The sequence below is a fragment of the Xenopus laevis genome, chromosome 1L (genome assembly GCF_017654675.1).
Source record: "Xenopus laevis strain J_2021 chromosome 1L, Xenopus_laevis_v10.1, whole genome shotgun sequence".
Lineage (NCBI taxonomy): Eukaryota > Metazoa > Chordata > Amphibia > Anura > Pipidae > Xenopus > Xenopus laevis.
The window spans coordinates 148,163,472-148,176,118 of NC_054371.1; the positions used below are offsets into that span (position 1 = coordinate 148,163,472).

Below are 12,647 nucleotides of genomic sequence, written 5' to 3' on the forward strand. Positions count from 1 at the left end.
AAACGGCGCAAATTTGCCCATCACTAGTTATCTTGTTGCACTCCCTTCATTTCTGCTGATGGGCTACTAAGGGGAAAAGGAGGGGCTGGCATCCAGCTTGCAGTGCAGCAGTAAAGAGTGACTGAAGTTTATCAGAGCACAGGTCACATTACTAAGGGCGCCTGGGAAAGTGACAATATGTCTAACCACATGTCAGATTTCAGAATTAAAAGTTTGCTCTTTGGAAAAAATGTTGCTCTTTTGAAAAAATGGATTTTAGTGCAGAATTCTGCTGGAGGAGAGCTATTAACTGATGCATTTTGGAAAAACATGTTTTCCCCAGACAGAATCCCTTTAAATAATAATAATCCACTCCAAAACTACTGTTTCTTACTCCTCCTTGCATTTTTTAACAACTATATCTAAAATCATACTTACAAAATGCTTTATAGCAGCAGGTCAATAGGTTGACAGAGTACCAGCATCCCTGAACTTTAAGTTACCTTCACAATGGAGGTGCTTCAGTACGTGAACTTTTCATCAGTGTCTGCAGTTACATTTTGTGTTCACAATCTGTCATAACATTCCCTCCTTGAATGAATAGAAGCATGTATTGCAGATGCAGACACTGATAAAAAGCTTAAGTGCTTAAGTGTCTACTTAAAACTGAAGAGAGAATAGTAAAATACATTAGGGAAAATATATGTTCATCTTCTAGGAAGTGTTATTTTAAAATTTTGGCAAAGGTACATTTTATCATGAATTATAATGGGAATACAGGGCTATGGAAGTACAATTTGATCCAGGGATTGTTCCGATTGCCATCTTGGAGTCAGGAAGGATTTTTTTTCCCCTCTGAAGCAAATTGGAGAGGTTTTAAATGGGTTTTTTTGCCTTCCTCTAGATCAGCTAGCAGTTAGGCAAGTTATATACAGACTTAAGTTCAACTTGATGGATGTGTGTCTTTTTTCAACCTAACTTACTATGTTACTATGTTACTACAGTATGTTACAGTTATTTATTAAAAGTTGTAGCAATAAATAAATCAGACATAAATGAAAAAACGACTTACCTAATATCTTACCAAGGGTAAGAAACTGAACTGCTTTGAATGCTGTACTTGATGTTAGGCTGAATTTTACAGCTGTATACTTGTTAACCTGAAATTATATTCAGTATATTAATTATAAAATAGACAAGTGATAAAACATTTTGGTCACATCTGCTGTTTAACTAGACTCTGTATATAAGGTTTCATGAAGTTTAGGATTTGACTGGTTTATTACAGGATGCATAAAGAGTAAATATTATCTCATGGCACATTAATTTCTTTCTCTCAGTGCCATAATAAGCACTTTTTAAATGTACATGCACAATTATAATGATGCTTGCTTATTTGCTTTTGAACCATGAATAATTCTCAGAAAGGGGTTATTCATTCATTCACTAGACTTTGCATAGACAATGACATTACTACAAATTATATTAGTAATATATACTGTATACTGTATACCTTGCTTGAGGTCATTTAAATAAAGACTACTGAACTCTGTTTTAGAAACAGACCTTCATCTAAAATAAAACTCACTAGGGAATGTTAATCACTATCTCAGTTCCGGCCAAGCCAGTCAAAGTAGTGAACCATAGAAATCATTCCTCACTACTATGCTAAGATTCTTTAACTAAACTAAACACATTGTAGTCCATTGCCTGTTTGTACACCATGCTGAAGCATCTTTAGAGTAGTTGACTAAGCATGTGGACCACATGTATTAAAACAATTTCTTAGGTTTTGTAACCCACAGCAACTAAAGATAACATTTGAACAGGTTACCAGTAAAGGCTACTTGCTAATTAGTTGTTATCGGTGCAGTAAAATGGGTGCCTTTCATTGCATATGCCCTTTCAATTAACTAGGTGAGTTAACAGGCAAACCAAAACAACTGAAAACACACCAATATTCACCAAATTAAATACAAATACTGTTTTTCCTTCTTTAAATAATGTGCCCAATTTAGCTGCTTAACCACTGTATTCTAAATGCATAATTGCTTCAAAAAAGTCTAGAAAGTCTCAGGTACTATAGTTCATTCTAAGATTAAAACTAACCTTCTTTCTATAAAATGTGTTAGACTTTAATACTATAATATACTATACAATACATTAATTTACAGTGGATGCAACTTAACTTATGCCCACACTTATGCTGGGGTTCCTGGGGGGGGTGCTGAATAGCCAGTAAAAAACAGGTGATTTACATGCATGCTCTTTAATCATTCACTGCACTGTGTTTGTAAAGTATGGCATACATTACAAAGATGTGTAAAAAGCAATGTTCAAATGTGCACAACATCAAAACATTGCCACCATGTACTGTCCTATACTTTAATAAAGTCTGGACATTATTGTTTATGTATGTAGTCGAAAGAAAAATTCTGGTGGCAAAAAGCCTTAAAAAAACATTGAGGGGGTTATTTACTAAACTTTGAATGCAAAAATCAAAATTTGTGATTTTTTAAAATAAAATCGGACTTTTAAAAAATCACACATTTTTTGGAATTTATTAAACCTAGAGGATGGAAAAGTCTGAATCAGAAAATCCGGCATTTCAGACCTGTCGAGGTTGCATATAAGTCAACGGGAGAAGTCCCAATGATTTTTTTGATGTGCACTGGGTTTCGGGCAAAAATCAGAGTTTTCGGGGCAAAAAATACGAAAAAATTGTGAAAAGCAGATTAAAAATCCAAAAAAACCTTGAAAATCAAAGCAGAATTTAGGGAAAATGTAATGATAAATGAGTGCATAAACCCTAGCGGATTTGATCAGAGTTTGTAGCAGAAAATATTGGGATAAATTCAGACTTTGATAAATAACCCCCTGAGTTATGAGTTTTTTTTTTTTTACATGAATTCTATGGTTCCATTTATCAGGTGCCTTAATGTATCCCATGATTCATTGATTCATGTAAAATGGCAAAGCTGGGGTAAGTCTGGGACACAGTCATATACATTTCTCTAAATTTGAAAGTTCAGTTTTGAAGCATCAAGTTTTCCAATCCTAAACTAAATTTATTCTAAATGATTCTTGGATGACAGCATATTCTTGAACTGTCTGTTCAACTTTTTAATTATTACTTTTTTCTCCTCATCCAAGGAAGCAGGTAGTTAAAAGTGACACTTGGCGATTCTCTCAGTGGCCTTTTCATGTCTTGTCTCAAGTCTCTTACCTCTATATAGAGTGCCTCTCCTTTTCTTAAAAGTCTCACTTTCTGGAGATGTCCATCAACCAAGCTTTTTGCATTGATGTTAAATACATCAGGATCAAGATGATGTTCTAACTTGTATCTAATCTGCAAACTACCTGAAAAAATAATATTTGTATTTATCACTTACATTTTGCAATGCAAAACAAGGCCATGCTCCTGTATACAGTAAATACCTTAACAAGCATTTACAGACATATTTTTTAAAGGGACAGTATACTCTCTTTTTTCAATATAACTGCAACACATAGGGGCATATTTATCAAGGGTTGAATTTTGATTTATGAAAAACTTTCGAAATGTAAAAAGTTTTAGATCGAATCGTATGAATCGAAGTAATAGCACATTCGATCGACTTCGAATCAAAGTTTTCCCAAAAAAACCTTAGATTTTTCAAAGTCCGACAATTGACTCCAAATAGATTCTAGGAGGTCCCCCATAGGCGAAAACAGCAATTCGGCAGGTTTTAGATGGCGAATTGTCAAAGTCAAATTTTTAAAGAGACAGTACATGATAAATTTCGATATTCGAATCGAATTTAGACTATTCCCTAGTTGAAGTACCCAAAAATAGCTTGCAATTCAAATGTTTGGAATTCAAAAATTCACCTCGACCTTTTGATAAATCTGCCCCATAGTTCTTGTGCTAAACATGCTTTTTGTCTGTTGTTCAAATGACAAAAAAACCTAAGTGTTTTTTTTTTTTTGGGGCTGAAAAGGGCAAACAGGAAGACTACATCTCCTCACTGTTGCCTTTGTGAGGTAGACAATTAGATCTATTTATTTTGGATCTTTTTTTTACCTATTTCTGAAATGAGCAAACCGCTATTTTCTTTTACATTATAGATCCTGGCGCACATTATACTGTTCTATGTCTCTTTACTCTTCATTTTCTAAGCATCTAAGTGGACTGTGCAGCACGCAACACTGAATGTGCACCATTCAGTGCAGTTCTATGCAGCCCCTGTAGGCATATTCCTGCTTTGCAAATCCAGTCTGAGACCTTAATAATAACCAAACTAGCTTAAAACTATGTTGATTGAAAAAAAATCCTATTTTTAGTAGCATTAAGGCATGGTTCTCTGCCCTATGGAAAGATCCCTTGACCAGATTCCAAGAATCCAAGATAACAGATCCCACACCCATAATTGCTGTGTACTCAATAACTAAATTAAATGTATCATAAACTAAACTTTTAGACCAGGCAAATATGCACCTGGACAGTGACCTATAGCACCAATTGGTTGATTAATTGACATGGGTTACAGTCCATGAGCAAATTGCCCACTGTTTATAAATTACCCCATTGACATGTAAAGCACTTAGCAGAAAAGAATAGTTACTTTTTCTGCTAAAATATTTTAAGTATTTTTTAATAGCATAACTCATGTAAATAATTTTCATGAATTCATTTTATTAAAAAGATTTTACTGAGACTCTAATGGCATCAGCTATCCTTTAACATGTATTCTTGAAGTTCTTACATTGTATAACTCTTGAGGCATAGAGCTCAACAGACAAACTGTCACACTGACCTGATGTTTTAGGGAGGAAAAGGAAAGTGAATTCTGCCTTGCCTGTGTGTTCTTACAGTGTGTTTTAGAAACAAATCTCTCAATCACTGTACTAGCAATAAATTCCTGAACTTTTAGCACATTATGTGAACAATGCATACAGCTACTGTATGTTCAATTCACAGTCAGTATATTATCAGATAACATATTTACTATTGCATTGGTGATTTGCAGATTTCTGAGTTCTACTTCAGAAGTGAAACAAAACAATAAAAAATAACATTTAGAAGATGGAAAAAAAGGCAAAACCTACCATTTTTTGCAATGATGATGGAAATATATTGCTTATTGAAAGAGCTCACAAATAATAATAAACTTGGCGATTGAGTAGTTCGAAAACTAAATGCAATATTTTCTTTACTGTTTGTGTCTGTCTGCTGAGTAGAAGAATGCCAGCTGGAATTTCTGGATATGGTGTAATTTTCAGGGAACAGTAATGTTGCTGAAGATCCAGCACCAAAGTATGCTGAAATTTCTGAAAAATAAAAATACATTGCATGTTATCATTAGAACTGGAATAAGAGCCTAAGAGGAGAATCATATTCTAAAATTAATTTCCAACTTATATTGTTCTCCTAAAAAACAAAATTGTTTCCAAATGAAATACAATAATACATACAGTATAATCAAATTTGATAGCAACAGCCTTCTCAAACAAATCGGAAATAGTCAATAAGGAGTCTAAAATTTTATTTTAACCTATCAAGTTACTCTACAGTGTGATTGGAGAGTGAGACGTGTGATCACCTCATCATATGATTTACATTAGACTGGATAGCCAATATCTCTTCAGGCTAATAGTATTTATAAAAGTGTGAATTGTCCTTGTGCCTGCAGATTATGGGTCAAAAATATTTATTTCTTTAAAAAAAATCCTGGAATTATTCATATTGACCTGTCCATGGAATGGACAGGGCCGGATTGACACAGTGGGCATCCCTAGTCCCGCTGATATTCGTCGCCCCCGTCCTCTCCCTTTTATTCACCCAAAATTTTCATCATCTGGACTGGAGCAATGGGGATTGGCACTGGGAAATTTAAAAAACTATTTTATCTCTTATGCATCCTCAGTGTTTCTGAACCAATGTGGGTGTGGTTGGGCAGCATGCCGCCCCATAAAATCCTGCCACCCTAGGGCCGGGCTTTGGTGGCCTTTCTGCAAATCTGGGCCTGGGAATGGATATTTTGTGTTCCTATGTTTCTAATAAAGATTATGGGATTCCCCTGCCAGTAAAGTAAATTGGAAGGTTTAAATTGAGGAACGCGTTCATATTTATTGCTAAGGCATTGTTTATCGTCAGAGGGAGCAAGTGCTGAAGAGTCCTACCTTGTCCCTTTGGTGTCTTATTTCTAGAATATAGTCTATTACCCTTATCAAGTGTATCTTTTCTGGGTCAGAATAGTTACAGTAAGATATGCAGTACAGCATTTTTGTATGGATCTATTTGAACCATTAGATACTAATTAAAAAAAATGTTAAGCTTCTTTCTGAAGAACCTAATAATATTTTTAATCCTAATTAATTAAATCTATAACATTTCTGGAACTTAAATCATCACCTCTATTTTTATGTATTATTTTATGTATTATTTTAAGTGATATATATATATATATATATATATATATATTGAACTTGTGTCTTGAAATATACATTTTTAAGCCCAGCATTATAGAGGAGCCATTTACACACAGAACACAGTTTGCAAAGTGCATAAAAAAGTGTGCATTCTTTAAATGTTTTAACACTGCATTTTGCATTCATAGTAGTCTTCTTATTCTTATAGTATAGCCCATGAATACCGCACTTATTGAATTACTTTGAGATATATTGGTGAGTGGCGGGAGAAGGAAAGCATGTAGGCTTCTTCCCACCTGCTCCTACCAGTCACCTAAGTTGCACGTCATTCAGATGACTTATACCCCTTTGATTTTCCTTTGTAGCTCATCCTATAATGGTGAATACACATGCTCATTTACTGATGGTACTGATAGAAACTCACTATGTTCATAAGTATCACCAGTTATACCTTTGAAATGGATACATATGGCAAACATTTTGCATGGTTATCTGCAATCTTGAAACTACTTTAGCGTATTTACCATTGCATACCTTAAAGGTGTCATATTATACATGATGCCAAAATATATTTTTGCAGTATTAGATATGATAACACCCCATATGCCACATTGAATTGTGTTCCTCTGTGTTGGCTTAAATAGATATTGTAGCAACCTGTAATTGTGAAATTTAATAAGAGTTCAGCCATTAGATAATACTGTGCTTTTAAACTGAACTTTGCTTTTAAACTGAACTTTAAATAAATATTCTGTTTACACTTAGCTTTCCTTCCCTTTTTATCTTTATCTGTAGCTATTAAAAGGTGGATTTTAATTATGCTCCGTTCACACCTTTACATTCTTATACAAATGAACTGCAGCAGGGGAGTTCTGACTTCTCCATTGCACCATTAATTAGCTTAATGCCACAGGTAACAAAATGTTAATTAATCATCTAAATGTTCCGGGTAGTTTTAGTTACAATATAGTGTATGGTTTGTATGGAGGTTTGAAATTCTTCAATTTAATGAGGCCTACAGGTTAACTAAGATTTTTTTTCAAAATTTTAAACATTTAAAAATATATTATACCTCTAGATTGATGAAGAATCCTATTAGTATTAGACATGATCTCATTAGATTTAATCAAAAAACAGATACAGAGGGAATGATTTTAAAGACTGTTTAGGTCAACGCTTGGGAGTAATTATACATGACTTACATAAAGTCCAATATCGAGATGATGACATTTATGACTTTCTTCAATTTAATTTCTGCTTGTAATGATAAACCTGGGGGTTGACTGATCTATTTTATAGCTTGAAGAATATCTTAATACACAGAAATTATAAAGGAGCACATAGGAAGACAAATTAATATTTAAATTCCTTCTACAATTTGCAAGTATGTTTTTTTACTTAGCATAGGACTTTAATGTGTTAATGTTTAAAATATTACTGGATGGAATACTAAATATTTGACATATACAAGAGTACAAGAGCTTTTAAATGACCACATATTAAAGGAAAATATTATAGATGTTTCAACATGCGTATACTATTGTCAAATACATATCACACAGAGACTTGCCTTATAAAAAAGTATTTTTCTGACAATATTCATATGTTAATAGTATATGTACTGTGTTGCGTTGTAGCCAATATAATGTCTCCTTGCAAAAGCAGTGGTAGGAGGGCTAGGGCCACTATGGGAAACAATCTGCCGTAGATTTAATGAAGACTAAAAATTCACCAGACATAAATAGACATGAACAAGATTGTCTTTACACATTTGGCTCATATTGGTGTGTCTATAGTTACACATTAAACAGATGATTATTGTATAAATTTCCATTAAAATGAATGCTTAAATGCACCATGTGATGCCCAAACAATGTTTACTGTATCTGTATGATGCCCCTTAGTGCTTATTCACTACACAATTGCTTCATATAACTTGCTGCTTTCTGCACCTTTCATCCCATTCAAATTCAATGAGGGGTGCAGAGAGCAGTGGGAGCAAGATCGTCCTGTCCTTATTAGCCAACATAGACCAGATGATAAAGACAGTGCTTCTTAGCACATGTGCACCTACCTGTGCATCTAAATGACAAGTTACAGGGACAGGCAGGGTATGGAATGAGGGACACCTACATGACAGATGCCAACAGGAAGGAGTGCAGGTCTAACACTCGAAAAACTGTATCCTTGATGAAAAGCACAAGACAGGGTACAAAAAGCAAGGTTTGTGCTTGCTGCGCTTTGATACCCATTGTCAGAATAGTCAATGTACAACATTGTGTGTAATTACTAGTGTTTTACAGGAACAAATATATAGTTTAAATATTTAGTAATGCTGGCACAGATTTCCAAGGCAGACATGTTATTTAGGGCCTATTCTGCATTATCAGTTTAATCATTTTTAAAAAGGCCATCAGTATGTTTTAGCATAGGAGTAATAGTAATATGTTTAGGCTGTTAAAATCTTTTTAAATTTTTTAGTTTATAAAATAAACAGTTTCATATGGAATTGAAGACAAGTCATTGTATGTACCTTTCTTGCAAAATGGTCCTCCATAAGCAGAGAAATTGCAATCACATGAAAATCCATTTTGCTTTTCTACACATTTTCCTCCATTGTGACATAGGTTTCCATAGCTACTGCAGTGTCCAGGACATCCTGGTTTAATTCCTGGTGTCACTTTAGCCCTTTCTTCCAAGTCAAGAGCAATACCATTTAATGTTAAATAACGGATGCATCCTAAAAATCCTTTCTGTCTTGATGCTGTTCCACCTGTATAAGATACAAGCATTTGAAGTCACTTAACCATTAAAATTTAAAAATTTCCAAGATAAGATAATTTTGTCCTTAGTGTATATTAGAGATTGGTTTTATTTTCATTTTACAATTTATTTTACAATTGTAATTTATTTTACAATTTATTTTGTTTAGACGTATTTTGTTTATAACGTTCCCAAGAGAACTTATTTGTAAATTAATCTTTGTAGACGAAACAAAGCAAACTATATATATTTAGCCTCTATACCAATAAAGTTAATGAAGTGATTTATCTTCCTTCCTGTAAAATAAGTCAGAATGAGTCATCCTGTATTGATCATATGCAATCACCTAAGCACTACAAGGGAAGTCGAATTGAAATTGTACTTATAGACTTCTATGGAATCCACTTGTTATTTTGGAAGGTCTAAGATAACAAATTCCTGAATGTTTGTACAAATTGAAATACAGATTTTTTTTTTCCAAATCTATTGAAGTGAACTCTTGATTTGATCTAAAAAAATTCCACCAAAGATCAAATGGTTAGGAATCATATCAAACAAATAAGATTTTCCATTGAATCTAATATGTCCATTTCACCACCTTTTGTAATTTTGTAATTAAAAGAACTTTTGTAGCGTGAAGTTTTTTTTTACGAAAAGATTTTAGGAATTGACAAACGCCATGCATTAAGTACATGTAGAATAGAAAAACCTTCATGTAAAGCTCTAAGCAAGGATTAAAAAGTCAAATTTAAAAGTCTGTTACATAATTAACATTTATAAAGAAACAATGCAAAACATTTCGAAATTTAGACAAGAAAATGAAAAAGGGTCAAAACCTTCTAAACAAATATAATTACAGAAGATCTTTTCAATGATTAATACTTCAAATAGAGGAGGCTATACAATACAATACTTTCTACAGTAGAACCCCCATTTTGCATTTTCCAGGGGACCAATGGTCCAGAAATGGTGTAAAATACAGGAAAATGTCAAATTATGCATAATATGTATATAGGTGGGATCACAAAACAACAATGTAAAATGATGAAAAACTTAAATTCAGGAGATGTAAAATTGATGTTCCACTATATGAAGGTGTGAATGAAGTACAGTAGTGCTGAAGGATATTGGAGTAATATAGGATCTCTCTGTCTATCTGATATTTAGCTATTCTATTACATTAAACAAACCTTTTCCTTTAATCCCCTTACAACTTTCTGTAAAGGGATTATAACACTAGAAGTGAACAAGAATATAAATTGGTTTGGACCATATAGCTTGCATTATGCAATGCTAAAATTCCAATGAATAACTCAAACAAGAAACAATAAAAAGTAAGAATTAGAGACCCTGTAATTGGTCATACACTTGCTGATCTCCAAGGTATCTGATTGGTTGGCCTGTGAACTAGCCTGTTATTGGATAGGAATATGGTCATTTGCAAAAACAGGTATTAAGAGGGTTGACACCGCTAATTAGGTTTAGCTTTATTTATCATAAACATACAACATTTAAATGTATAACATGGCTTGCATTGTTATACTTCTGAAATAATTTGGGAAATAAACATGATATAGACACTTTTTAGAATGTAAAACATGACCAAATGACACCCACCTTTTATAAAAAAAATATCCTTTCATATAGGGCCATGATTGTTTTTTATTAACTATACCAATGCCTCATTTCTTGCTTGTAATCTAATATATTAAAAAACTCAAGATATAATATGCTGCTTTTTAGTCCGGAAGAAAACAATTGTTTTAGTACTTTAATATTTATTAAAATATAGCAACCATATGTGTCTATTAAAACTTTATTGCAAAGTAGATTTCATTTTCATTTAGTTAATTAAATGTTTCAAGTTTGGCACATATGAACAGCAAATTGTCTAATTTTACTTACCAAGGATTTGCAGTTTACAACTAGTACTCTACCCAATAAATGAAATTAATCTGAAAGAATGCCAGTTTATTCTATAATCCAACTCTAGAAATCTTCCAAACATCTGCTGCATTCAAAGAAGATGTTCCATCAGTAATCTACCCCTAACACATTATAGGCCTGCTAATGTGCAATTACAAGGTGCTGTGTGCAAATGATTTCATTTTTATGGATATCAAACTGTGTGGGCATTTTGGTGGTTTAAATAACTGGTTTTTTTTACAGCACTATAATTACAATTAGCAGACATTTACCTGATTTGCCCTACAGATAATAGTCAGACATAAGACATATAATTGCACTGAACGCACACTATAAAATGTCTTGTGTTGAGGACCATATTAGGTATACCTAAGTAAACCAACTGTTGGTTTAAGGACCAAATGCTCAATCAACGCAGGTTGTTCCACCTACCATCATTTTACTCCCTGTGGTCTACTTTTTAAAAAAGGACAAAGGATGTATGTTTGTATATTAATAATAAATATAACCCATGACACAGATCATAAAATGTACAGAATTGGCACAAACAAAGCATTTTCCCTAGCAATACCCCATGTATTAATGCACCCAGAGAAAATGTCAAATTTGACATTAAGTGGCATGTTTATCAAAGGTTGAATGAGTTTTTCTTTACCTTAAATGACCTTGAATGACTTTGAAACTCAAATGGTATCTTAGTTAAGAAAAAAACGTCTAAAACTTAAATAAATATTACCGAACCAAAAAGTGGACTTCAAATTGAATTCAAACAGAACTCGATTCAAGTTTTTTTCTTGGAAAAAAATTTGAATGTCAGGAACGCTATTCACATCTACAAATAGGTCACTGGACCTCTGCCATTGACTTCATTGAACTCAGCAGGTTTTAGGTGGCGATTTTGAGTTGTTCCTAGGGTTAAGATATAGATCTTGAATTCAAATTCGAGTTTGGATTTTTCTAAACTTGAATTTGTGAGTTTTGACAAAAGATTCAACTCGAAAATTTGAATTTGAATTTACCATACGAACTTTAATAAATCTGCCCCCATCTTTACAGTTTAAAAGAAATGTTATACTTCATACATCGCATCTCCCCAACATATTTCAGATTTTTAACTGCTTTCACCAAAATCAATTTGGTATGTAAAAAAGTTGCTTTTACTCAGAGGCTTTCCCACAGCTGCTGTTCCAATAGTATCAACATGCTTTCAATTCGTCCTTCCTGCAGTGTCCTAGATGCCTGATTGTTCTTCCTTTAATGATAATGGTAAAAGGAACATTTTGTTGCCAGTACAATTTCTAGTTCATGGGCAAATAGCTATAGGCTAGCAAATTCACTTTCATAAACAAAATGACATTTCCACCTTGTCAGACTTTTTATCTCTTAAGCATGTACTTAATGTAAACCTCCTTTGCACTCAGTCCATGGGACCCTTCCCTGGCTGCAAATAAAATGGAATTTTTTCCTGTCGAACTCCAGTTTATTTGGATTAATGTGTAAACCGTAGGGATGCTAGCAGCAGGGTCTCTTTTAAAATACCTGTCTATATATATTTTATGCCAAATGTA

At 33.3% G+C, this 12,647-nt stretch overlaps 1 protein-coding gene across 2 annotated transcripts in view; it reads right to left on the bottom strand.

The window, feature by feature from the left end:
- Nucleotides 1–12,647, bottom strand: part of LOC108695542 (contactin-associated protein-like 4) — a 181,362-nt gene that overhangs the window by 12,236 nt on the left and 156,479 nt on the right. For both annotated transcript variants that reach the window (XM_041564659.1, XM_041564662.1), the window contains 4 exons: nucleotides 8,924–9,163; nucleotides 5,068–5,289; nucleotides 3,206–3,339; nucleotides 1,052–1,139 (listed from right to left, as the gene is read on the bottom strand). In XM_041564659.1, coding sequence (XP_041420593.1) covers nucleotides 1,052–1,139; nucleotides 3,206–3,339; nucleotides 5,068–5,289; nucleotides 8,924–9,163 — 684 coding nt within the window. The remainder of the gene's footprint in view (nucleotides 1–1,051; nucleotides 1,140–3,205; nucleotides 3,340–5,067; nucleotides 5,290–8,923; nucleotides 9,164–12,647) is intronic.